Source organism: Doryrhamphus excisus, linkage group LG16 (assembly GCF_037039965.1).
Source record: "Doryrhamphus excisus strain RoL-2023G ecotype Guam linkage group LG16, RoL_Dexc_Guam_v1.1, whole genome shotgun sequence".
Classification (NCBI taxonomy): Eukaryota; Metazoa; Chordata; class Actinopteri; order Syngnathiformes; family Syngnathidae; genus Doryrhamphus; species Doryrhamphus excisus.
The window spans coordinates 8,748,023-8,775,900 of NC_136372.1; the positions used below are offsets into that span (position 1 = coordinate 8,748,023).

General features: G+C 42.7%; 2 protein-coding genes across 8 annotated transcripts in view; one reads left to right on the forward strand and one right to left on the reverse strand.

The window, feature by feature from the left end:
* Nucleotides 1–81: 81 nt before the first annotated feature.
* On the forward strand, nucleotides 82–22,638 carry aatka (apoptosis-associated tyrosine kinase a). 4 transcript variants are annotated; one of them, XM_078796988.1, is made up of 13 exons: nucleotides 82–603; nucleotides 9,179–9,312; nucleotides 10,396–10,525; nucleotides 14,268–14,347; nucleotides 14,575–14,781; nucleotides 14,866–14,999; nucleotides 15,588–15,672; nucleotides 15,752–15,873; nucleotides 16,023–16,172; nucleotides 16,238–19,304; nucleotides 19,383–19,527; nucleotides 19,590–19,778; nucleotides 20,105–22,638. In XM_078796988.1, the coding sequence occupies exons 1-13, from the start codon at nucleotides 522–524 to the stop codon at nucleotides 20,158–20,160; spliced, it is 4,581 nt and encodes a 1,526-aa protein (XP_078653114.1). In that variant the 5' UTR covers nucleotides 82–521; the 3' UTR covers nucleotides 20,161–22,638. The 4 variants fall into 4 exon arrangements, with proteins under 4 accessions (XP_078653114.1, XP_057905772.2, XP_078653115.1 ...); XM_058049789.2 differs by having other exon boundaries at nucleotides 19,383–19,518; XM_078796989.1 differs by lacking the exons at nucleotides 82–603; nucleotides 9,179–9,312; nucleotides 10,396–10,525 and adding an exon at nucleotides 12,456–12,855.
* Nucleotides 21,910–27,878, reverse strand: part of baiap2a (BAR/IMD domain containing adaptor protein 2a) — a 60,995-nt gene continuing 55,026 nt past the window's right edge. The window contains exons 14-15 of one of the 4 annotated variants that reach the window (XR_013629926.1): nucleotides 23,541–27,175; nucleotides 21,910–23,249 (exon numbers count right to left, since the gene is read on the reverse strand). Coding sequence is in view for 3 of the 4 variants with exons in the window: in XM_058049793.2 (XP_057905776.1) it covers nucleotides 23,180–23,249 (70 nt within the window). In the remaining variant the exon portion in view is untranslated. Of the gene's footprint in view, nucleotides 23,250–23,540; nucleotides 27,176–27,198; nucleotides 27,453–27,878 lie in introns of those variants that run through there. The other 3 variants (XM_058049795.2, XM_058049793.2, XM_058049794.2) reach the window with 3 other exon arrangements.

The following is a 27,878-nucleotide window of genomic DNA, read 5'->3' on the forward strand; positions in this document are numbered from 1 at the left end:
TAAAGGATCGCCTTCTCCTTTTGGCGGATGTAGTTTTATTTTGGAAGTTGATAAACGGAAGTAGCCGTATACTGTATAGTTTTGACACTAGCGCAGGATGTTCTCTGCTGGAAGGCACAAATGAGCGTCGTTGGTCGTTTTGTTTTGAACTGAACAGCACATCTATCAGTTGTTGAGGGAGAACAAGTGAGAAGAGGTTTATTTGGGGGGCGGGGGAAAGGAACGTGACGTTGGATTTGCGAAATGGTTGGCCAGATTTGACGGAGAGATTAATTAAACAAAATTGACGATCAGGTACGCCTTCCAGCCCCCCCAAAATATGCAGGAAATAGAAATATTGAGAATATAAAAGTGATGCTACAGATGTGCTAATCATTATGAAGATGAGCGTCCACATCTGGATTTCTGGCGGCTCTGTGAGAGCGAATATGCTGCTGCGCACATCAAAGGAAGCTGGAGTCTGAATCGGCTTGATTATTTATTTATTTTTCCTAAATGTATTCATTTTTTTATGTGTGAGGATGCTATTTGCCCTACATGTGACTGTCATGTCTTCAGCCTTTTTCAATCCCAGCTTTGCCTTCAGCTCCCACTTTGACACAGGTAAGGGTAAAAAATGACAAAGGAGGTGTTCGGCATGTATCATCTTTTTTTTTGCCTTTATGCATGCTAATATCATGTAAATATGCCGCACGCAAAGGCCCGTGCATCACGGTGTCCACGTAGCAACACATCCAGGAAGGAGGTTGGACACAGCATCTTGGTGACAAGTTGTGCTGCATTGTCCTACAAGTGTCCCCGCAGGACACGTATGCAATGTATGCAATAATTGTGGGTGCTGTATTTTAACCCTGTGATGGCTCCTCCGTGGTGCAGGGGTATAACAGCCCCTTGTGCACAAACACAGTAAACACAGGAGAGGGAAAATAGGAGACTGGGCCAAGTGTCCTGCTGAGCATACAAATGGCGGGGCCACTGCTTTAAGTTTCAAGTGGATTTTTAATTCATCTCTGGTCCATCTGCTATCAAAAATAGTCACATTAACACTTGTATTAACCAATATAATTGACATAATAGTAAATAGAGATGTTTGACATAAATGTCACTCGCTTTGAGCGGTGGAAAAAGAGGTGGAAAATCGCTATATAAGTAAATAACCATTTTCCATTTGACTTTCCTGACTGATAGTGGCCAGTGTAGCAGAATACTACTGCAATGGCATAGAGAACACATACAGTATGCAGTGAACCTTCACACAGGAGCTGCTGTTAGCCACAACTCAAGCCAATCACTGGCACTCACACAGCAACTCTCCTGTAGCAGGCGGATGTCACACGCACACACGTCACTTCCCAGGCCCCGCCTCCTAAAAGCACACACATTTTATACTGCAATTGGCTGGCGACCAATCCAGGGTAAATGCTTTAAATTTGTATTAGAGTGAAGGCATAATGTTGTTGTAATGTTGTAGCGAGGGATGACTGTAAAGACTGCAGCACATTCGAATGTTAGCCCCCCCCCTTGCACCCCCAGTACCTTTAACTGTCAGTATGTAGTTTACTTAACATCTGCATAATCAAACTAAAACAAGTACATTGATAAGACTCTTTAAGGTTCCCATCTGTGTCAAATTGACTTGGTAATGATGTTATAACAGCAATGGTTCCCTATTGCCCGTTTATGAGCCCCAAACATAAGAAAATCATCTGTCATCTCCCTAGCTTGCTCACTCCACTTTTGAGAGAAGAGGCACTCAAACCTTTGAATATTGGGATTTTTATGATGGCATGAAGGAAAAACCTTCCTTAACATACCGCTTATCCACACCTATATGTCGCTCGACGAGACCACAGATGAGAGCTTTGTTTAATCCATTTCAACTGGTTTAGTGTTCATAGTGATTTTATGCTATGATTGAGTCGTTTGCCTGGTAAATACTTCTCCATATGGATGATCCTTCTCCTCACTATGACAGCATTTTATTCACATTATGTGTCATCAACTTGGCTTGTTTACATTCGGTATATAAAAATGATCGTCCAACCCTAGTGTTCATATTGTAATATTGTAAACTGAGTTAAGTTCAATTTGTGGTTCCATGGTTAGCAACACATTTTGCCGTGACTGCTACTTGAAATCAGATTTTCCTTGAATTTTGAAACTTCACCTTTTCCAGAAGTTGTTTGGTTGAACTCCAAATTTTATCTACTTTTTAATCAACATCTTCTTCTGACCATCATACATGCAGCACAACGACCATTCAACTGAGGGTAAAATCCCAGACATTTAATATACTGTATGTATTCAAGTGCAAAGATCAGTGGAGCTCGGATACTAGAAGATGCAAAGCAGCACTGCAACCGCCCATCATAGCGTAAGAACACGTGCCTTACCTGTGCATGTCACACAGCCTTAAAAAAGGGGCTTTGAAAACATACCGTCACATTGCACAGCATTATATAATCCGTCAGCCTTAGTAGCTCTCCTGCCTACTTGACAACTGTACAGTACAGTGGCCTTCATACAGCTATAACACCTGGATGACCGCTGTTTTAGCACCACGGAGAGTTCCTCTTGGAGATGCCTGAAGGTGGCAGTGGCAGCCTTAAGGTCAAAAGACCACCGCATTGTTAAGGTGGTCTTTGACTGTGTCAGCACTGACTATTTGATTATTTATGTCTACATGTGCAACACTGAGCACTTTTGTTACATAAGTTTGCCTCTGGGGGAGGTAGTGGAGAAATGAAGTGGATTTAGGCAGTGGGGGGGAAGGCCTTTTATGTCTCTGCTGATCTGTTGTGTTTTAGTCGGCGGCATACTGTTTTATTTAATTTGATGTCATGGCAGCCGTGTAGCGCTGCATTATTTCTTGTTGGATTTTTTGGTTGTATTTAGTTGACTTTTGATAGGGATATTGCAAAATACTTTGCATTGATCGGTGACATGTGGTGAGGTTCATGGCTGGTGAGTCACTGACTACTGACTAAATGTTTTGGAATAGTCATTATCAAAAATATTTGTGTTCTTACATTTCATCTGTACGTTAAGTACATTAATCCCTCATTTATCGAGGTTATTTGGTTCCAGACCAGACCGTGATGAGTGAATTTCTGCAAAATTGGAGTCCTTCTTCATAAAAGGAATATTTTTGCACTCAGAGCGTAAAGAACCTGTTTAATCCTTTTAAATATGGTTTCCACACAGCTAGGAGACCTGGGTTCGAATCTCTGCACGGGCATCTCGGTGTGGAGTTTGCATGTTCTCCCAAAGTCATGAAGACACAAAAACAACCAAACACCCAGTTTGTCATATGCATAATGAGCAACTTGTCTTGAACTAGGGATAAACATGCACGTCACTCATGCAGTCAGAGAGGATAAACAAGTTGTCACTCATGCAGCCCTCAGCTTTTGCTCTATGTCTGCAAGTAAACACTCACTCGTGTTTGCGCTCCATTCTAATCTTCCAATTTAGCGGATTCCTCCTGGCTGCAATCGGGGCTAACTGCTTCTGCAATGTACTGTTTCTGTTCATTGAATTGAATACTGTAGTGTCTTCTTATGCAGCACAATGGCCACGTGGGAAGCCCATTCAAAACAGGGGTTTTTTTTACAGCAGGAGGGATGTGACAGACTGGTAATCCGGATCCACTGGCTCTCACTCCCAGTTAATGACTGTTATTATGGCCTCAGTGCAGACGGCTGCATCGCATTGCCATCTGCAGTCTTTCACAAAGAGCATGACAGGAGGATGCAGAATGCTGGTGGAGGAGACAGTGGGCTGCTATTAGTCATGTCACCATGTTCCCTCCCTCTCCTCTCCTGTCAGCATCCTGTCAGCATGGATTGACGCGTTTAAATAAACACATGTGTGTTCACAAACGTGGCCCTCCTCCAACACACACAAGAGTCATGGACTTAACACAGCCTGCGACAGAGTCTTGTTTTTAAACGTGGTGCTTGCTGCCATTGAGTTAAAAATTGCAAGAAAAAAAGCCATCATATCAGGAGAATATTTAGAATATTACATGTGAATAAAGTTGGAATACAATAATAATAAAATCATAGTATTATATGTAGAATAATTTATATAATATTCATCAAAAATTGTTAAAATAATATAAATGTAAAATAAAACAAACATATCAAAAACACATTTATTTAAAAATATATATATTTTAAGTCATAATGTATTATGAATAAAGTACATAACACATTTTTATAATAATTCAATGTTATAGGAATTATGTAGTAATACACACACACATATATATCAAATATTTATAAAATTGTAATACGTATAACTAGAAACATTAATTATAACATAAAATTAATTAAATATTTATTTCATTATCACAGTATAACAATATTAAACTGCATAAAATTAGGAATTGTTTTTTGCAATATTATTGCCTTAGTTTTGTAATATGACATTGACTCTTTTTGTAGTATTAAGTATCATTTTATTGATATATTTTTACCTCGGTTGTCATTTTTTATCATATTATCACATGGACCTGAAGGACCTTTTAACATGCAGCAGCTTTTCTTCATGAAGCCAACAGTGACAAAACAAACTGTATATAACTCCTAGAAGTATTGCTGGGGAGAAACAAGGCAGATGGATGAGCTTGTTGTGCCCCTGCAGCATTGTCCTCAGTGGAAATGCACACTCAGGGAGATTTTGGTGCTTTTCTGCTTGTCAGCACCGTGTTTGTCTCACTGTGACACAACTCATACTGACAAGAAATGCTCCCCTCGCTGTATTTTAGGTCCATGTTCCTGCTATAAGATGTTAACCACACAGAAATGCAAGGATGCTCCCTTTGACAGCTGTAGACTCGATGCTGGTTGTTGCCTAGCAACCGCAAGGCCCACCTCACTGCTCCATATCTCATTCATGATTCAAGAAGAAAATAGAAAACATACACAACATAAGCAACACAGTAGTCTGAGCTTCTCTGTGTTCTCTGTGATGCTTTTAGAAAGTGTTTCACTGAGTGACTTAAGTGACCTCTCAACCTGCAATGACATTTTTAGCCAAGCAAGTCTTGAAATATTGACGGGTATTTCACAGACAGCCTCCATAACTGATTGTATTCCAATATGCATCCATATAATGAGGCTGCCTTGGGCCACACTGTGGCCTAGTGGTTAGTTAGCATGTCAGCCGCACAGCCAGGAGATCCGGGTTCTATGTGATGATGATACATCTAAACTAAATAATAACACAGTGGTGTAAAACATAACTGAGATTAAGTGAGATCTGTCAGGTTGGAAAAGCATTTATACAGCCATTATACACAAATGGCAAAACCATGGAACAGTGATGAACCTTCTCATGAATGGCAAGTCAACCAAAATTACCCCAATATCACAGTGATGACATATCCAAGAGGTCACAAAAGACCCCACAACAACATCCAAACAACTGCAGACCTCTCTTGCCTCAGTTAAGGTCAGTATTCATGACTCCACCATAAGAAAGACACTGGGTAAAAACGGCTTGCATGGCAGAGTTCCAAGCTCAAACTGCTGAACAGAAAGAACATTACATTAGCCAGAAAATATATTGATGATCCCCAAACCTTTGAGGAAATACTCAGTGACAAAGTTGAATTTTTTGGAAGGTGTGTGTCCCATTACATCTGGCGTAAAAATAACGCTGCAGAAAAAGAACATCATACCAACAGTAAAATATGGTGGTGGTAGTGTGATGGTCTGGGGCTGTTTTGCTGTTTCAGGACTTGAAAGACTTGCTGTGATAAATGGAACCATGAATTCTGTTGTCTCCCAAAATATCCTGAAGGAGAATGTCCAGCCATCTGTTGGTGACCTCAAACTGAAACCAGCTTGGGTTCTGCAGCAGGACAATGATCCAAAACACACCAGCTACACTAGTCACTACGTGTCACTCATGTTTCTGTATTGTTCAAACAGACTTGATTGCTGCAACAACAGGCTGTTGGGTGTTATTTCATGTCGAGAGGGCTCTAATAATGTTAAACTATAGTTAGAAGTTTGTAAAAAAGTTATCTATGCTCAAACTACAAACATTTTCCATTTATGAATAAGGAATTCTACTTTGCGGGACTTCATTTACTGGAACCAATTAACTGCAATAAATGAGGGGTGAAAATAAATGTAAAAAAAAAGGAAAAAATAAATATTATGTTCCTCAGTGTGGAATAAAAAAATGGATAAATGGATGTTTTTCAATGCAAATGACATGAGGGGAAAATCTCTGCTTTGAACTCTTGTTTCCACAGCAGTGTGGTATTGATCAGAGTCAGGCTTTCTAGATGTCAGGGTCAAGGGCAGGGTTATTTATAGAGCACGTTTCAAACTCTCAAGAAAATACAATACTAAAAGCAAAGTAAATAGCCAAAGTAAGAACTATCTATATATTTTTTTATCAATATTTCTGTTAAGCCGGATGTCAAAAACAAGCATATTGTTCATATTGATATAGACTGGATTTGATGAGGAGGGCTCATGATTCAAGACGACGTCGCCTGAGTACAAGCTAGTTAGGACTCCATGTCTCCTGCAGCGTTTTTAGCGTTTAATAGTGCTTTATTCATTACTTTCTTATTGTTTGGTGCCATACCGACTAGCTATCGACGGACTGGATGTTCATCTTATTACGTTTATAGCTTGCAGCTTGTGCCATTGTTGACACCCGGGAGTAGCTGTTAGCAGCTATTAGCATACCTTCACTACGTCGGATATTCCCGCGGAAATATGGAGGTGGAGAGGCTGTATAGCGGAATTATACAGCCAAAAAGAGGGAATCAGCCATCTTTGCCGTCTGGGTAGTCATGGGGAACTTGAGATGGAAGCGCTAACAGCGTTAACCCGGCTGCTGAGACTACCGTGAGTGCACCAAGACTGCACTGACGATTCAACAGTATATTCAACTTTTTCTAATTTATTTACAAAAAGAGAATATACAATTTTATTTCAGTTGCTATATTTCCTCTAATACTGTTTAAATTTTAATTAAACTTGTCCAAATTCAGTTCATGGAAAAATATCAATATATATCGTAATATCAGAATATATCGGGCTAAGTTTAAACAGCGCCTCTGCTGGTTGCATCCATGCCAAACTTCTTTTTTTTTTTTTACTATAACACGTGACGCAAATCATGTTGAACTGTCCGCTGAGCGCAACCTCTATCTGTGTTGCTTACAAACGCCATTTCATTAGAGGCCTCTGGAGAACACACTAGCTGTGTATTGATTCTGCAGTAATGCTTTAAAATGACTCAGTGGGTAATTACTATCAGATTGAATGGATTCACGTGTATCTCATTTGATATAAAGATCCACATCCTGTTGAATCAAAATGTCATGCAAACCTGCTTGAGAATCAACAGTATGAATGTGGGCACTGAGCCACAACACGTTGCCCTGGTAACAACCTTCCCTGTGGTATTAGCTTGATTGGCTTTTACAGCGAAACAAGGTTTGTCCCCTTTATTCATTCCTCAAGCAGACATACATTTTTTCTGTGTGTGTGTGTGTGCGTGTGGGCCACCCACCCCCTACTTTACAGAGCCAAATGAAGCATCCAATAGCATGGAGCCATCCCATAATGCAGCGACAATGGTAGGAGGAGGCCAGTGCAGATGGTGATGACACGCTCAATCAGGGAGGTGCTGCAACATTAAATGTTAGAATATAAAGTAGCTCCTTGTGATGTGGAGCTGCCTGACTGCTACCAAGAAAGTCACCATTTCATTTTTAGCTGATGTTTTGCCCTTAATAATAATAATAATAATAATGTCTCAATGAACACAAGCCTGACTACCTGACCACTGTTATGTGCTATTCATTTACCACGCCGTGTTTCAAGTGCAGTGTTATTGATGGATGTTTTGCATGAGATTTTGAAGCGGCATCCTCCCACTGTTTTTCATTGGAACCCATGAGACAAATCCAGGAAAAAGAGACTTCTTGGTAATAATGACGCATGGAAGCACCCAATTGGCTTTGTAATAATTGAATAAGGCTGTCTAGTGTACAAGCAGAAAGAATGCTTCCATCTATTTTTAGTTACTTGGTCTAAGTGTGAGGAAACAAAAAAAAAACAAAGAAAAAGTATTCTTGCTGAACTGACTCATTGTTTTGTTTGACTTTCTCATTGCACGTCATTGAGCATTATTCTGTTGTTCAATACAGCACTAGTATGGAAACAGGAGTTCAGAACATTTACCCAAACAATACAGTAGATTAAAGGGGACCTATTATGGTCATTTTCAGTGCTTTGTATTGAGTTGTGGACTCGTATAGAGCAGCTAAACACGATACCCAGCACAGAAAACTTTCTAGATCTTTCAGATTCTGCACCTCTTTCTGCAGTACTTCAATTGACTTCTTGCTTTGGTTGTTTAATTGACTCCACCCCCGGCCTTCCACTAGGTACGCCCATTCTGCTGTGATTGGTTGCTCTCAAGGACTTCCAGATATGCAGCCAATCTGCAGCTCATTTAAGGAAGTCCAGATCGCATCGATATCAGTGGAACTCGGTGTTGGAAAAAAACGTGCAAAACCCATGATCTGATGCTTTTGCATCGTTTAACACGAGAATACAACATTCTAACAACATAAAAGCAACAAAAACCATAATAGGTCCCCTAGAATAAATTGTTAATTTGATTTGAACCACCTCTTCCTTTGTTTATTCTCTATTTCTCTTCATTTCAAGTTGTGCCACACTAATCAGATTATAATCTCCAAACTGTCACATGTGCTTAGTTTGTTCTCAGATGCACATTTACTGTTTGCACACAATGGCTGAGCAACTTCACATGCAGGATTTGCATAGTAAAAGGCTTCAAAACACACAATAATATAATATATTTAATATAATAATAATATTTATATATTTAAATTTTCAATTAATATTTAAAAATATTTAATATATATAATAGCACCTTTTAAGGAAATGAATATATTAATTTGCAACACATACCTTATATTTTATATCATTTTGGCGTGCCTTTACTACTGCTACTCCACGACATGGCTGAAAACGGAAGACATTATTGGTACTATTGTGAAATGATGCTTCTTCCAGCCTCCAAGCCACGAATGAAGCATTACCTTTATCTCCACGTTGCTTTTCATTTGCCGTAAGGCCTTTTTGAAGCCTCTCATTGTTTTCTGTCGCAGATGGAGCTCCACTGAGCGAGCTGTCGTGGCCTTCATCCCTTGCTGTGGTGGTCATCTCCTTCTCCGGCCTTTTCACCTTTGTCTTCCTCATGCTTGCCTGCCTGTGCTGCAAGAAGGGCGACATGGGCTTCAAGGTAGGGACAAAACAAAACTGATAATGTGCACTCTACATGAGGTACACATGCACAGTTGTTTAGTTTAGTCTGGTTTATCTCAATAATGCATGATACAAGGTAACGCTGAAATTTGTGATACAGCTCTCGTGCAGGTGTACCTATTGCTGGGATCAAATGTATCTATAGGCTTTTCAACTAATTAGCTATAGCTAGCAGCTATTTCCCTGCACTTGGAAGAATGTGCATCCCAATCGGACCACAGAAGTTAAAAAGAGTTCATCATTCCCTTTGTAACGCGCGCTGAGCACGAAGCAGAGAATCAATAGCTTTTGTAAAGTGTAGAAAGCTCTCCTGGGAGCTATATCGCTACGCCAGGCTGACTCACATGCAGCCAACCTGCTGGCTCTGCCATCATGCCCTCAGAGTGGCAGATGGTTCTCCTGACTGTGAAACAACACTAATTGCTATGCACCTTAGACACTATCTGGATTTCCTCCTTTGCACAAAGTCATTGTTCATTTCCTGAAAGCTGCAGAATCAGCATAAAAATAATCTATTGCAGACTCAGTCATAGGATTACAGCAGCGTTTCTGTTTATGGACACATGTTCAACTTGTATGCAGCTAATGGCGTCGCAGATATAATCTACTTTTACCCCCTCTGGTGGACTTGTATGGCCATTACAGTGTTAGAGTTAGTGACGTGTGATTGGGGTCTTCTGTTCAGACCATTACTAAATACCGCCAAATAATAACAACATAACATTTTGGTAATGAAACGTTAAATATTTCAGATTTATTATCTAAACTGAGAACAGATGGCTATCATTATAATCATTTAAGAAACATAGAAGTATTGTTGTTAAGGCAACTTTGAACTAAATGAGCCCACACATTGTACACAGTTGGTACAAAAGTGCTGATGTGCACAAGCCAGCACACAAGAAGCACTTCTGTACATTAATGAGGACTTTCACAATGCAACGCACACATGACCTATGGGAGTGTCCATTGGCTAGGTGGGCATCATAGTGCCACCATTGTCCACCACTTTTGGCGGCGGCGGGTGCATGACTAATGGCGGCACGTGTCTTTGCACCAGGAGTTTGAAAATGCAGAGGGAGAGGAGTACCAGGCGGACCTCTCGCCTTCACGCCACAATGGGCCCGAGGTTTACATCCTGCCCCTCACCGAGGTCTCCCTGCCCGTCTCCAAGCAGCCCGGCAGATCCAGTAAGAGGCCGCACAACACCACAGCCGACAATAAACCGCTAACAGCTTGTTTTCAACTTTTATTTCACTTGACATCAATACTCTGCTCCTATTGAGGCTGTTATGACAAGCGGACAGGATATGCTTCAGATTCCTTTCAGTTGGATACAAGAAAAGTACTGTTTCAGCTGGAAATAACACAAGATAAGTGCAAAGTTCCATGTCTAAAATACAAGCATATCCAATGTTCTCTCTAGATGTATCCTTTAGAATGGGGTACACAAAACTTAAAAAAAATATTATTATTACATTTTTCTTTTTATATTTGACATTTCCATTTGTAGTATTTACATAATTATCATTATGTATTTTTGTATAGATTTTGCAAATATTTTTCAATTATATCAAATGATATCATACATATACTAAAAGACACCAGTGTCCCTCCATGGTGCAGGAAAAAAGAAATAATTACAAAAAAAAAGCTGTTTACAGTATTTTTTACTTACAGATATTTTACTGTGTTAATCATTACCATGAATTAAATATATTTGCATATATTGCATTATACGCTTGATTTTCATATCTTATGCCGTTCCCTGTTAAATGAGTTAACTTCTTAACAATGAATTGTCCTAATCCAATAATATAATCTAACCCATTCACACTGCAGTGGGTGTACTTAACGTGGGAATGAAGGAATCTGACCCCTTCTCTGCATTCTTCATGCATCTTTAACTGTGTTGATACATGCATTTTGCATGGCATTAAATAACACAACGTACATTACATGGGGAATGGAAATCAGGTATTTTTTTCCAAGAGAGTTCTGAATTGAGCTCTGTTGTTAACAACGAGGGACAGTTTACTTGATGAATCTGGATAAAGTATTTTATTGGAGAGCTTTAGTTGCTGGGTCAAATATTCAGCTACACTTAGCAGCTGAGATTTCAGGAAAAGCTTCTAAAATATACTTTTCCAGAGCGCCGACATCTCACACACACCCACACACAGCAGGAGTGAGCAGAGTCGAGAGACGCATGCTTTTTGCTATCATTTTAACGTCGCTGTTTTTCTCACATTTGAGCACAAGTGAACTGAACCGCACCAGAGTTCACTTGCAAGCAGACTAAGATCCATGTCTCTTTGGTTTTGGTCCACTTGTTTGGTGTTCACCACAAGTCAGACGGTGTACACACCACAGTTCATTTTAATCGTACCAAACATGACGTGAAAGCACCCCCACTGATCACAGATGAAGGTTATGCATTGGAGGGGTATCCTGCGCTATTATTCTGTGTGATAGGGCTCGTTAGATTGTGCAGGTATTTTGTTAGCTGCAGAACCGTATTGGAAAACCATGCTGGAGGAAGCTACATCTGAAGCCAGGTTGACTGGATCCGCTCATGGTTCTGTGGGAATGCCAGGATGCACACTCACACATTCCCTATTTGGATTAAACCCATTCCTTAATTTGTCTGTGGTGCATGTTTAAGGCTGGAGAAGTGTGGGATTGTTATCGCCGTGACAACCTCTGCCCAGCGTTCCGGTGGCTGAATGGGCCTTGTGTGCGCACACACACACACACACACACACACACACACACACACGAGTGTATGCTGGGGTACCAGGACACAGTGAGCAGGAGCAACAATGGAATCCATTTAGGCGAGATGGCCAGTGGGTCAGCAATAAGGCCCAGGCGGGAACGTCTGTGGAACGCAGCAGAGGAGGACTGCCATTATTGGGCCGACACAGAGAGCAGTCTGTGGCAGAGGGTGGTGGCACGCACCGTGACCTACAATGGAGGGGGGTGGGGGGCGCTTGAGATAAGGGTGCTGAGTGTGACAGAGGTCTTTTCTGCATCTTACAGAGATGTTTTTGTGTCCACTTGGGCTGAGGAATGCTGCCGGGTGGGGGTCCAGGGGGATGGGGTGGGTTTATGTCATTAGGGGATGGGTGTCTTGGAGATGCACACCGAGCTGGAGCGTCAGATGGCACCATACCAAGCAACGGGCAAGATGAGGAGCACCAGGTGGTGCTGGTGTGACAGCTGAAGAAGCAGAATTCCGTGTGTTTGTGTGTCCCAGTATGGGAGGACGGACCAGAAGAGGCAGCAAGGCCAGCTTGTTCAGCTGCACCAGGGTTCGGAAGGCCTTGGCTTTCTCACACACATTGCGACCGCCTCTCATACACACAATGACTATGAGACACCGCGGGTGGATGCCGGGGGCCCTCTGTTCTCACGCGCCGAAGCAGGACTTGGTGCTCAGAGTGGTGGGCCGCTCCAGCGCTCCATCACCTCCACAGGACAAATCACCTTGGCGCCCAAAGTATGAGGATCCTGCGAGGTAATGAGCTTTGTCTCGTCTCGGGTGTGTCTCTCATCATGGAAGCGTGAGTGTGGGATTTCACTTTCATTCACTCCAGAAGACTTTCAGGTATTCAAACTGAACCTGTCCTCGCTCGTTTTTTACATGCGTTTAACTCGTTTAACATGTACCCTTCCACTCTTTCATACGTAAGCGTAAAACGTACATACGTCTGAAAGCCTGTATGTCCAAAGTTGTGCGGTGTTTGTTTTTATAAGATTTTGCACCCCAAAATTTGGAGACACATGTTTTTCATGGATGCCTTACCATTTCAAAATGTAATGCTATGTCCACACCTTATTTAGTCTCTGTAACGTCGCTGTCCAATGAAAAGCATGTACAGTAAGCACGATTGTGTTAACTGTTGATTTATTTAAACTATGGGAAAACAGGGGAAAATGTTCATTCATTCATTTTCTACCGCTTATCCTCACAAGGGTCGCGGGGGTGCTGGAGCCTATCCCAGCTGTCTTCGGGCGAGAGGCGGGGTACACCCTGGACTGGTCGCCAGCCAATCACAGGGCACATATAGACAAACAACCATTCACACTCACATTCATACCTATGGACAATTTGGAGTCGCCAATTAACCTAGCATGTTTTTGGAATGTGGGAGGAAACCAGAGTACCCGGAGAAAACCCACGCATGCACGGGGAGAACATGCAAACTCCACACAGAGATGGCCGAGGGTCGATTTGAACTTGGGTCTCCTAGCTGTGTGGTCTGCATGCTAACCACTTGTCTGCCATGAAGCCAAAAAGCTTTATATTATTTTTTATTGATGGGATGGAAGAATCTCTGTGGATGTTCTGAACTCCCATTTACATGCCCCGGGTGTTTTATTGAGCCACATCGGGGCCCTATGAAATATATTTATTCATTCATTTTGTACTGCTTATCCTCACAAGCCAGAAAAATATTTGGATAATAAATAGAAAAAGCGGTAGAAAATGAATATGTAAATAAAAAAACTTGCAATACACTACATATTCACAGCATCTTTGAATGCGTCTTGTGAATGCCTTATATATGTATTTTTGTCCATTTAGCTATAATTATGCTTGAGAATGTTTCATTTAGGACACAAATATGCAAAGCCACACTCAACCACAAAATTTAGTAATTATTATATTTTTGAAGTTGAAGAAGTTGAAGTTGAGAAAAACAAAACAAAAAAATGTAATAAAAAACAAATTATAGATACATGCTTTTCATTGCAAACTGACTATAACTGTCCTGGCAACATGGCTGAATTTGGACACAATTTCATTATAGTAGTGGCAATTATGAATGTAGTGTTTAATAAAATGCATTTCCAATATAATGTAGCATTATTTATTCAGATACACTTTCTAAAAAATTGTATTTGTTTCTCTCTTATTTCCTCCAGTCCAGCTTCTGAAATCATCCGACCTGGGCCGCCATAGTTTACTCTATCTGAAGGAGATTGGCCATGGCTGGTTTGGCAAGGTAAATCAGGAATATTTGTTACAGACAATGATATCTGTGTGCTACCAGAACTGACGTCAAGCACTAACACCGCTCCAGTCGGCCTCTTCTCTTCCTGGAATTTGATTAGATTTCTCTTTTTTAGCTAATTGTAGCTAAAACAATTTTGCACCAAAAACTAATATTAGTGTATGCTTATTTCGAATGCTTTCATACGATCGTCTAAAATTGCTGTGTGCACCTGGCAGGTGTTGCTGGGCGAGGTCAACGTGGGCCTCAGCACCACCCAGGTGGTGGTGAAGGAGCTGAAGGCCAGCGCCAGTGTGCAGGACCAGATGCAGTTCCTGGAGGAGGTCCAGCCTTTTAGGACTTTACAGCACCCCGCTCTCTTGCAGTGCTTGGCCCAATGCTCGGAGGTCACGCCTTATCTGCTGGTCATGGAGTTTTGTCCTCTGGTAGGAAAGACTTTCATCATGTATTAGTACACCTTTCTACTTTTCCAAGAGGCTATATAGCAACGTACTTCTCTGCTGCCTAAGGGTGACTTGAAAAGCTATCTCTGCGGTTGCCGAGTGACTGACTCAGAGACGCCCGACGCGCTCATCCTCCAGCGAATGGCATGTGACATCGCCTCGGGGCTTTTACACCTCCATAAGAACAACTTCATACACAGGTAATCAACCTAGCAAACTCTCTTTAGGTTACCATTTTCAATTCCTCAGTGTGCAACAGTGCTGCCCCCTGTTGGCCGCTGCCTGCAACAACATCCTGGTGCTGCCCGAGTGGTCATCTCAAAACTCCAGCATCAGTGATTTTGTTGCCGGGGGCGACCCTTGACTTCTTCTTTGGCACTTTTCCCCCCCCTCATCGTTCTGTGGTTGCCGTGGCGACTGGTAATCCGATGAAGTTTGTGGAGGAGGTGAGGCAATACAAAGAGTGGAACTTGCTATGTCATTGTTACCAAAAATACGGGTCAGGACTTGGTTGGTTTGAGGTCAGCTTTTATTATTACTGATACTCAACCAGGCGCATCATTTATTGTAACGTATATACCACAATCAAACATATGTTATTTAAAGTAAATAGCAAAAATCTGCTTTTAAAATAACTAATTAATTAAATGCATGGACATTTTGTTTCATGTTTTTCAACCAATCTTCTCAAATTGTACCTTGATGTGCTTGTCAGTCCTCCAAAGGTTTATAGGAGAGACCTGAATTTTGTGAGCTACAAACGTTTATTTTTGTTCTTTTATGGACAGTGACCTGGCCTTGCGAAACTGCCTGCTAACATCAGAAATGTCCGTTAAAATCGGAGACTACGGGCTATCTCACAGTCTATATAAGGTTTGATTGACATATTCTTCTAACATAGGCTGGTTGTTACTGTACATGATCAGCTGATTTACCCTTTTTAAACCCGCAGGAGGACTATTATTTCACACAAGACCAGATTTGGGTGCCCTTACGCTGGATTGCCCCTGAGCTCATAGATGAAGTCCATGGAAACCTGCTGGTTGTTGACCAGACGAAATCAAGCAACATCTGGTATGATACAGTATACTACAGTATACTACTGCAGTATACTACTGCAGTATACTGTAGTATACTGCAGTATGAGACGTGGTCAAGCATGCATTCTGATTCCAGTCAGCCTTGACTGACTATCATCTATTGACTAATGTGGCCTCTTCCAGGTCGTTGGGGGTCACCATTTGGGAGCTGTTTGAGTTGGGCGAGCAGCCATACAGGCAGTACTCTGACAGACAGGTGCTGACATATGCAGTCAAAGAACAGCAGCTCAAACTGGCCAAACTGCAGCTCCAATTTCCCCTCGCTGAGCGCTGGTGAGATACGCTTGAGGTATTTCAAATGGAAAAGTTCTCTTTTAACGGTTTATTGCTGTCTTTAGGTATGAGGTGATGCAATTCTGCTGGCTGCAGCCCGAGCTGAGACCAAGCAGCGAGGAAGTTCACCTCCTGCTAACATACCTCTGCGCTAAAGGCTCCAGTGAGGCTGAGGAGGATTTCGAAGAACGTTGGAATGCACTGAGACCTAACTTGCTCGGAAGCCCCTCCCACATAGCCGCACCCCTCGAACTCACACCGATAATCCCTGTGGCTGACGCCCACATCTCGACCCAAACTCAGACCGTAGAGCTGGCCTCGTCTGCTTCATCCTCCTTTCCGCTGCTGGAGCACTTCTCTGACAGCTTCCACTCTGACACGGGGGACGACTTGCTGACCGTCACAGAGACCAGCCATGGTCTCAACTTCGAGTACAAGTGGGAGGAAGGCCGATCAGAGCAGCCCTACTGCTCTTCGTCCACCAGCGGACCACTGTGCCAGGGGAACCCACACTACCAGGATATATACTACTCAAGTGACGTCAGTACATCAGGCGTATCGCCACCTTACTATCAAGCAGAGCATCCATGTGTGGTTCCAGTGTTGAGCGCCCTCAGCCCTTCTGTCAGCAGTGAGTATTACATCCGTATAGAAGAAACTGAGTGTAACATTAACTTAACTAACTGTAGTCCTGCACTGGAGGCTGGAAACACCAGTTTGCCCACCGAGAGTGAGACCCCCACAGCACAAACAAATACCTACTGGTCAACTGCTGACATCACCAAATCAACAGACTCATATTCAAGCCCCGCTATGCAGCTCGCCACGGAGCCCCTGGTAAGAGAGGCATCCAGCAGCATCAGCAGCCCCGTAACTTTAAACCAATGTGGCCACGCTGGCCACTTACACTATCTGGCCCAATCTAATGTTCGTCATCCGGTGGAATGTTCAGAAGGTCAGTCTAGTCTGACTGAAGCCGTGAGCAGCCCCAGCTTAGGTTTGTGTGACCCCTACCTTGAAGCCAGAAATGACTCCATAAGTACGATGGGTTCCCTGCAAAAGACATTGACCATCATAAACCATGTCAACATCGATGTAGATACAGGTGATGGCCTGCTGGTGGGCTGTCACGGAAGCAGGGACGTTGACGATGGTGCTTTCTTTGAGGAAGAAGCCACAAACTGGACCTTGAACCATTCTGCCAACAATAACATTCTGAATTTTGGCAACAGGGACACAAGCAGAATGGAGAATTATCTTCAATACAACACGACAGATTTATGGTCTTTAACCAAGGACACCACCAAGACTTTCCGCAGTTGCAGAACTTTGAAACTGGAGGCAGAAGAAGGGGAATCAGTTGGTTCTTCTGCCAGTCAAGCCAAAGAATTAGGCTCATATGTTCATCTACGTCCCCAAGATAGGGGGAGAACGCCGGAGCAAAATAACCTGGCTAGTTTCCCAAGTAATGACTGCCTTGCCAAGTCAAGCGCCAGAGGGGAGAATGAAAAGCAGTTGTTACCGAACGGAGAGAGACTCTACTCCGAGCCCAAGATGATACCTGACACAAGCTATGTACAGTCTCCTTCCTCCTTCAATGAGTCACAGACTGGCTGGATTGAAGCATTACCAGAGAAGACGACCGGTAGCGTTTGGGACGGCGCCCCAACAGGAGTCCCCGCTTTGAGAGACATTAGACTAACTTATGATCCCTCGGAAATGAACATCAGAGAGCTGGGGAGCGGAATCAGGACCAGAAACTCCAGTAGTACCCTGGTGGAGCTGGGAGACTACAGCGAGGAGGATGATGACTTCACAGATATCACATCAGGCATCTTCGCTGATTTCAACCTCGACTACGCAGAGGTAGAAGAAGACGAGTTGAGTCCACTGAAGAACTCGGAGAGAACGACCGTCTCCGTTGACAACATCAACCTCTATTCACGCGTCGCAAGCACCTGTGATCAAGCCTTCAGCCCAGACTCTTTCAGTGCTCCCGTCCAGCCCAAATCTCTGGATAGCGGCTATGACACAGAAAATAACGGATCTCCGGAGTTCATGTTCAAAGAGCTTGCTGATCCCCAAAGAGGTGAACTTGTTCTGCAAGTGCGTCATGGTCTCACCAGTGGTCCGGAAGTCCAGTTAAAGCAAATGACTGATCAACACCATTACAGGGACTCGGCCTACTTCTCTGACTATGAAAATGACAAAAGCCCCCGAGAGGATGATGGTCAATTCTTTGCAGGGCCAACTAGACAGGCAGAGAAACTGAGCTCTTCCAAAGGCGTTGATGCCATCACCAGGGAGTTCGCTATCACAGAGGACTTGAGACTCATTAAAGGTTGCGTTTTGGAAAGACCCTCTGACCCCCTTCCCACACCCGGACTGTCCATGTTGTCGCCATTTCCTGCACAGATGGGTGGTTGCCTGACCAAAGAGGCAGCACCAGAGGACGATGATCTGGAGTTGGAGACAGAGCACCAAGAGGAGCCTTGCTCAGAGCTCAGCACCTCTGCTGGGTCTGAACCATCCTCCAACGTCCAAGAGGCCTTGAGAAACCATGAGGATGGGAAAAGATCCCAAGACTGTTGCCAGGTGCAGATATGCCCCGACTCCACTGGATCTGATTACAAAGACGATGAGGAACCCAAAGAGAACACCGAGGAGGATGAGCTGCCGGAATTCAATCACGTGACAGCACCAGAGGAAAGGAGAGGGGCCGTCCAGATAAATGAGGACGAATTTGAGGACATCGATGCAGAGGAATGCGACAGCTTGTGTGAAGAGCCAAATGTTGTAGCCGAGCTGTCATCTTCATCGTCGATGATGGAGCTGTGTGGAGAAGCAGTGAGAGCCCCGCTGGAGGAAGCGGAGGACGAGGACGACTCCGATGACAGCGAGTCGGATGAAGAGTTGAGGACCTACAGCATCCAGGAAGAGGAAGACAGCGAGGGCAGCAACGAAGATCTGAGCTCGGTGCCGGTCGTGGTGAGTGACAGCAGCAGGGCAAGACACCTCCGTAGCCTCCTGAAGATGCCCACGCTCCTCACTCAATCCTTCTGTGAGGAGCTGGAGACAAAGAAAAAGGCGGTGTCCTTTTTTGATGATGTCACCGTGTTCCTCTTTGACCAAGTACGACGCTAAAACACGATTGGGTTCGGTCTTGGAGAAGGTTCATGAAGATTCATTCATTGTTGCTATGATCTCCAGGAAAGCCCAACCGGAGAACTCGTTGACTACAATTTCTCTCCTGAAGAAGAGTCCAGGAGGAAGGAACCAGTCGATGAAAACGTTAAACCCTGTGAGGAGCAGCGTGACGCTGAGGAGAAAGACAATGCAGAGGAAGGTGAGAAATGTAAGGATTGGATTAATCCATCACTGATGACACCCCGTGATTATTTTTTTAATCACCTTCAGGTTATGAGTGGGAGGACGATGTTGCATTTGAGCAACCGTCTTCACCTGACGCCGTGCCCGAGGCCCAACTGACGCCCACTTCAACATCAAACAATCCAGAGGCGGGGAAATCTGCACCAGAGGCATTGAACCGATTTATGGTGTCCAGATTCTCCATCACGCACGTCTCGGACACGGTCACAGCAACGGGTCCGTGTCCGTGTTCTAATTTTGGCTAATAAATGATTCATGATTAATACTGGATATGCAAATGAGCATGCTTGGGAAGACATGCTAGCATACATGTATACAGATATCCTGAAAGTTAGACACTGTCAAAATCTTATGACCAATTAATGGCCACTGCTTCATGGCGGCCATGTTTTTTTTAATGAAACTCTCCAATTTGCATCAGTTCCATAAAAGTGTTTACCAAAATTGGTGAGTTACAGCGGGTGTGAGAAGTTACAAGTCCATTCAACATATGATAACCCCACCATGGGGTGGTATCTGACTCGATGTTTGTCTCCCAACAGGGAACGACGATGACGTTCCAAAAGACCACGGGGGGACAACTGGAAGAGGACTGTGATCCTCAATAATTCCAACATGAAAAATTTATACGTCACGTGACCCTTTGAGACAGTGCCTCATGGTGATTTGCACAGTTTTTTAATTTTATAATTTGCTGCTGGTTACGAAATGGATCCGACTATCCCCCCCCCCCCAAAAAACGCCCTTCACATTGGTCACTCAGTGCTTCTTTGAATTGGCTGCTTATCATTGTTTTAAAGACTGTTACCAGACAATTAAGACTTTATTTTTGAAACCAATATGATGTAAGGGACGGCGATAGAGCACTTTGTGTTAAACATCACTATTGTCACTGCGTCTTTTATTTTGAAGTATCATGCTGTCCTGAGTCTTTTCTACGTCTGTATGTTGTTGTTCATTCTATTGAAATTGTATGGGAAGTCCCCTATTGTATGTTATATAATATAATAATGTAGCAGATAGCTTGACTTGAATTACTACTGCTGTCAGGATGCAAATCCCCCTCACATTTGCCAAAGAGATGTTTAAAGAACAAAAAAAAAGCCCAATTGGATGACATGGCAATAATTGGAAGAGCGGGTGTTGTTTGTACCAGTGACAACCAGTATCATCATCATCATCATCGCACCAGCACCAGTAGTAAGCAGTATCAGTGATGTCCATTCTGTCTTCATTCACGGCTGTTGTAGTATCCTGAAACAATACACTGAAATACTTTCCTTTCTCCCCGTTTCTTCTCTCATTTCTTACATTTCAACAACAAAAAAGTTCTTATTTAAGAGAACATGAGTAAAGTTGTACTATTAGAATAAAGTCATTATGACAAAATTGTTGTCCAATTAAAGTAGTAGATTATAAAAAAGAGTTGAAGAAATGTGAAAAAAATTGTATGGGTCTGAGAAGAAAGTTGTTTAATTGCAAGAAAACATAAAAATAATGAATTTAATCAAGTTATGGAAAAATCATAACATTGAGAATAACGCTGTAATATCGACCAGTCCAGGGTGTACCTGGCCTCTCACCCAAAGTTAGCTGGGATAGGCTCTGGCATACCCTTGGCCCTTGTGAGGATAAGCGGCATAGAAAAAGGATGGATGGATGGAAAATTACCGTGGTTGATCGGCTCCAGACCCAACCGAGACAAGTGAATTTCCACTAAGTAGGATTCAATGTTCATAATTAGGAGCATAGAAAACCTGTTAATGACGTGCTGAATAACATACTTACCATGATTAAAGCCCTCTGTTTAGATCATATACTGTTAAAAACCCCTTTAATCACTGTTGCACTCCTATTTGCATGCACAGGCTATGGGACCACTGCAGGGACATGAGAGACAGCATTTGCCTCAACCAATAGCACGCTAGCACACTAACTAGTTAGCCTCCAAATTACTGTATTCTCAACTTATGTTTAAAACGTAGCACTAAAAATGTACCACTTCCACACAATGTGAGGAGAATTGTCATGTCTCAATAATGGAGCATTACTGTTGCCTAGTAAACAGAATTCTACATGTACTTTAGTCTTTCCATATTTTTTTATGCATGAAACAGTATACATGAGTGAAGGAGTGATAATCGAAGAGAAATCTAGTGTTATGAGAATACAGTCAAATTGTTTCAACTAAATAGTTATATAAATAGTAACATAAACGTTGTTAGTTCTCACTTGTAAATACCTCATTGACAACTCTATTCATTCTTGTTTATTTTCTTTCCAGCGTCTGCCATAACAGTAACTTTGTACAACCCCAAATGACATTACCACACATACTGGCAGAAAGTTTGCGTCCACTGAGATTTATTTTGGACATGATAATTTATGTGCTTTCTGTACACGACAGGTATATAACATAAACAGACAAAAACACATGGGAAATCAACAAAGTGAAAGCTATATAAAAAGTAAAAAAAACAACAAATGCAATCATAAAAGCATGATGAAAAAGCCCTCAACTTAAACTACAACAATGTCGTAATTCTTGACAGCTACTGCTATTTTTTCATCGAAGAACTCTCCTAGATTGATCTATTTCTTACTTTGACCAGCGTATAGTATAATACTGAGAACGAATGACCAAAAGGCTCTATGAATACTGCGCCTTATCTGATATAAGCTACCGCTCCCTCAAAGCTAATAATAATGCTAATAAAAGAAGTCCATTGGGATTAACCTCACATCTTTATGCGACAAATTAAATATATTTTTAAAAATGACTGGTGGTACGGCAAAAAGGTAAGAGAAAAAAAGGGTCCCAAAATGCTAACATTGACAGCATACAAAATACCAACGTGTGAGGCCCACAAGCTTGTTGGATGAAAACACAAAAGTAAAGCGTGGAAGGCACAATTCCCCACACAGCTACAGCAAGCAACCACCAGAAACTGTACTTACCGTTCCTAATAATAATCATTGCTGCTCATTAATGTCAATAATAATAATAATAATGAAATTTACACTCTAACATGTCAAAGAAAGTAAAAAGTATAGGCTCCAATCTTATCCATAAAAGCCAAGTTAGGCTGCGTTCACACTTGTGGTTTGATACTTGGTGCGCATTTTGGTGTGGTGAGCTCAGAGGGGTGCACCTTGGACCGTGTCTCGGTTTTTGGGCTACAGTCCCACCGACTGCTCTGTCACTTCAAACCCAGGTCCATGCAAGTTCTACCAGAACTCTCATACATGGAGAGTTTCCAAAAGGGAGTTTTTATCTTGAGTTCAACTTCATTGGACAGTATTTATGACTATTATAGGACATAACTCCAATTTTTAAACTAAATGTCATCTCCTAGGTTAAATATGGAGGTTACTTTCATATTAGATTTTTTAATCAAAAGCTTCCACAACTGCTGTTGTCACCCATTTTCTCTTACATATTTCTGTATGTTTTTGTTATTATTATCAAAGCCATCAATAAGCAGTACTGGTCTGATTGAACCAAGGTTGGCATGACTGCGTTCACAGACCAGCTTCCAACCCAACCAAAATGACAAGTGTGAACGCACCCTTTGCTTCTGGGCCCACTAGTGGCCAAAAAAGGGGACTGCAGTCGGCTAGTAGTAGATGGTGGCAGATCGGTCGTCATTGAAGGTGGGCCGGAGGTAGACCTCCATGGAACGGTCACTGCAGGGACAGGAAGGGGCGGGGATGATGCATACCAACAGTTAGGCTTGAAGAAATAATTAAAAAATCAATAAAATGTTCTAAAGCTGCGAAACCACACCCCACCCACCCCAAAGTTTGTTCTGTTGAGACGTCTACTGCCGTGTTAGCAAGCACCAAAAGTTCAGCAAAAAAAAAAAAAAAAAAAGCATGAATAAACTTCCAACAGCCAAGCAGCCAATGAGAGCAGAGCAGGAAGTAGTAAGAAGCGAGCTAAGATGATTGGCTGGCATTAAGAGGCAGTGGACTTACGGAGGTCCTGTTCCCTCAGAAGCGGGACAACTCTGGACCCAAACTGGAAGGTAAAGAGAACCTTTGGGTTTGAGTGGTTCACCTCTCAGGTCATGCATTGGCTGACAATTAGTAAGGACATTGCAGGTTAGTCTGCTGGAGATGAACTTGTTATCATGGAAGTACACTGGAATGTCTGAAGGTGGAACACAATCTACGCCACAAAGGTCTTAGAAGCATTTTTTTTACAAAAGAACTAATAGAAATTGTAAGCGTCTGTTCCAGGGTCAAACTGCGGCCAGCCTAAACCCGCAGTTTAGTTTTAGTGACTTAAGTGAAACCCTCAAGTCTTAACTTTAATGCATTCAAGTGTAAAAAGAAGTTAACCAAGGTAATGTTTAGTTGTATTGTTGTTGGTCAACTTCTTTTTACACTTGCGTGAGAAGGAAAAATGTTCCAGCTAAATTGAGTGAGGTTTTACGATCCACCGTTTTTGTACTTTTATGTCACCAAAACATGTCATGATGGTCACAGTTTGACTCTGGAACAGATCATTTTTTCCATTATTCCCTATGGGAAAATGGCTCTAAATCAGGTTCACAGATTGTGTTGAACCGTGAGTGAATGGGATGGTTAACCATGACCATCATGCTCCACATGCTGAACAAGCCGTGCTTCTGCAGCTTGTCACAAGACATCAACAGGCAGGTGTTTGGAAGTGTGTGTCGTCACCCAAAATACAACAAAAGTACTTGAAAAGTCAACTACAACAACGAGGATCAGGCGGCATTCACATCGTATATCACACACACACAAAAAGGACATGCGGGGTTTTGGTGGCGACAGCAGTTTGCACAAAAAGAAACAATCCAGAACGAAACCTGTCCAGATCGGGACAAGAATAAATGTGAAAGAACAGATTTCCCGTCACACCAGACGATTTATTAATATATAGAGATATGTTTTATTTAGAATACCTTTGTAAAAAGTCACCATACATTCAAAGTCTTTTTCTTCCAGTATCACATCTTCTGATATCCCGCCACGGCATGCATAAGATAAAACAACTAATCATCGGCCATTTGTAGGTCTTTTGTACAACAATTTGAAAGGGGAACAAAACTACATAGCCACTCAGGGAATACAATCATAAATAACACTGCTGAGAGCTGAAAAATAAATAGAACAGAATCAAACATGGCTGTCATTTCAAACATCCAAGGCAAGAGGATTTCTACAGAGATTAAACGCGGGGGCTCAATTTATAAAGAAATAAAAATAGAATTGCAGTGGTCATAATACAGTGCCATTTGGTGGACGGACAGAAACAATTCATATATAGATATACAGTAGATTAGATAGATATGCTGTATATTCTTTGCCTGCACATAAAATATGTGTTTCATAGGAAAAAAAAGGGGGAGAAAAGCAGCATATAAGGCATTGGACACACCCTCTGGACAAAAAACTATTCAATACAGTGCAGGTAGAAAGTGAACACACGCAAGTTGCATTTAAAAATAGTTTGAGCTGAGTAATGTGAATAGTTTTTAAAAACAATACATTGCAATGAGGAAAGCGCTTTTTTAAATTGAACAAATGAAGATTTCCTCGTACAATAATCACATAATGCACGATTACTGTATATACCGGTGTATAAGCTGCTACTTTTTTCATAAACAATGAACCCGGTGGTGCAGTTAATTCACCCTGACATCTTTACTTCTGAACTACAACTCATCGTTTACATAGAGTGCCTCTCGCCAGTCAGTGAGGAAAAGATTACGAGCTATCAGTGAATCACAACGAGCTTGTTAACCCTTTTGCTCACGGTGTCATCTTCTGAAGAACTGGCTCCCACTGACTCAAAGAATCACCTACAAAATCCGTCTGTTCACCTACAAGTCCATCCATAACCTTGCCCCCCCTTACCTCTCTGACCTCGTCCACATTGTCAATCCTTCCCGCTCCCTCAGATCTTCATCCTCCCTCCATCTCACTGTACCCTCTGCACACCTTAGCACTACGGGGAGCAGAGCTTTCAGCCGCTCTGCCCACAAACTCTGGAACTCATTGCCTCCTGACCTCTGTAACTCTGCCACCCTTCCCATCTTCAAATCCAAACTCAAAACCCATCTGTTCAAACTAGCTTACTCTCTCCAATTGCGTCACATGCCCCTGCCCCCTTATTTATTGTATGTTTTTATTCATTGTTTGTTCTCTTTTATCTTGTATTTTATATTCGTGTTTTTATATCTTCTGTACAGCAACCTTGGGTGTCCTGAAAGGCGCTTTGAAATAAAATGTATTATTATTAACGCTAAAAACATCACACAGCAACTTAACACTTAAGTGTTACCAATATGAGTTTAAAATATTCATTAATTCATTCATTTTCTACCGCTTATCCTCACGAGAGTCACAGGCATTCTGGAGCCTATCCCAGCTGTCTTCGGGCGAGAGGCGGGGTACACCCTGGACTGGTGGCCAGCCAATCACAGGGCACATATAGACAAACAACCATTCACACTCACATTCATACCTATGGACAATTTGGAGTCGCCAATTAGCCTAGCATGTTTTTGGAATGTGGGAGGAAACCGGAGAAAACCCACGCATGTACGGGGAAAACATGCAAACTCCACACAGAGATGGCCGAGGCTGGAATTGAACTCGGCTTTCCTAGCTGTGAGACCTGCAGATTAACTACTTGCCATGCAGCCAGAGTTTAAAATATACATTTTAACTTTTCCCATACTGTGTTGCGTCCAAGCAAAGCAGGGTGCTGCAATGATATCAGCCTCCCTCAGAGGCAACAATGCAGCGCCATCCATCGTTAAAATAGTTTTATTCATTTTAAACTTTTATTGGTACTTTGTATATTTATTTTTGAGTGTCAAGTCGCTGTGTGATGAGTTATTGTTTTTGTAAGATGACACCGTGAGTGAGGCTGTTATATTGAGTAATGATCTCTTGCAATTCCCAATGGCTTGACAAGCTTGTCTTGTTTTTTCATAGCTCATGATTGGCTGCTGTCAAATAAAGAGATGCCTGGTCCACATATTTTCAAAAACGACTCAAGTCACAAACCTAGTGACTTTTTTTACATCGCTGGTGAGTTTTCTAATACTGTGAAACCACAGTATTGTTCTGCATTTGAAAGTGTTTTGATCATGTTTTGGTTTTAAACTGATTTTTAATTTTTTTGCATTTAGAAAAAGCAGGTAATTGAACAACTGCACAAGGGTATGTTCACCTTCAACATTCACTGTAAATACAAAAGAAGTCAGGTTTGAGTACGGACACAAGGAAGCACAGCGCGGCCAATGGGACCTCTCCTGCACTGCCTTACTCGGAGATGAGCCTCAAGCATGTGTCTGCTTTTTAAATGTCAAAAACAAAAGGAAAACAAAACCAAGGCGGCGTCTCGGTCACGATGACGTCTTTCGGCACTTGTACAGTACATGAACCTCCTTCCTGTTAGCGCCACAAAATGACACAACCATGTACATGCATGAAAAGACAAAGCAGGCGAGCAACGGCAGTCTCTCCGACATGCGACTGCCGTTGCTCAGAGTCCGTATCGCTGTACGCCGAGCAGGTAGGCCCCGCCTCGGCTCTCAATGCGCTCAACGCAATCCTCCACCCACCAACCGCTACTGTCCAACAGCGACACCCACCACCACCACCGCCGGGCAGCCAACAGCAGCAGCAGCAGCAGGAAAGGATGCACCCGGGGGAGGAAGAGAGGACAGAAAGGAGGGATGAGACCGGCCTTTGGTGGAAGAGGAGGAGGAGAGAGGAGGACAGGGAGGAGGAAGGAGGGAGGCTAAGAGGAGGGTGGAGGAGCCCCCTGTGCTATCCGCAGCTGTCTGCGTCTGTCACAATGTGTGTTGTCACACAGTCGATATCAATTTGCCATCAGGACTGTCACTGTGGAACAAAGAGAGAAGGAAGCTTGCCAGGTCGGACACACTCAGAGAGAGAAATGGCCAGAGACAGGACACACCAGCAGGACGAGGAGGACGTGGAGGAGGAGGCAGGGTGCGTGTTGGGATCGAACTTTACAACTCCAAACACCCCCCCTCCCGTGCAAAGCTCCAACTTCACATTTCCTCATTGGTTTTACTGGATTTGGTTCGACTTGGCCAATTCAACCCAAATCATCACGAATGAGAAAATGCTGAAGTCGTCTCCTCAGCTTGAAGGGATGCAGTGCTTAGGATAGATTAGCTTTTTTGGGGGGGGGGGGGGGGGGGGTGCAGACCTTGTCCCCCCCCCCCTTTAAAACACAGAGCAGACAGCTTGACAGTCCAGACTGACAAGCAAGTGATGACTGAGCATGACGTCGTTATGCCG

Coding starts and splice junctions, on each gene's coding strand:
- aatka (XM_078796988.1), top strand. CDS start 522: ATGCTATTTGCCCTACATGTGACTGTCATGTCTTCAGCCTTTTTCAAT. Junction 15,874..16,022: donor ACGAAATCAAGCAACATCTG/GTATGATACAGT, acceptor GGCCTCTTCCAG/GTCGTTGGGGGTCACCATTT. Junction 19,305..19,382: donor CCGTGTTCCTCTTTGACCAA/GTACGACGCTAA, acceptor TATGATCTCCAG/GAAAGCCCAACCGGAGAACT.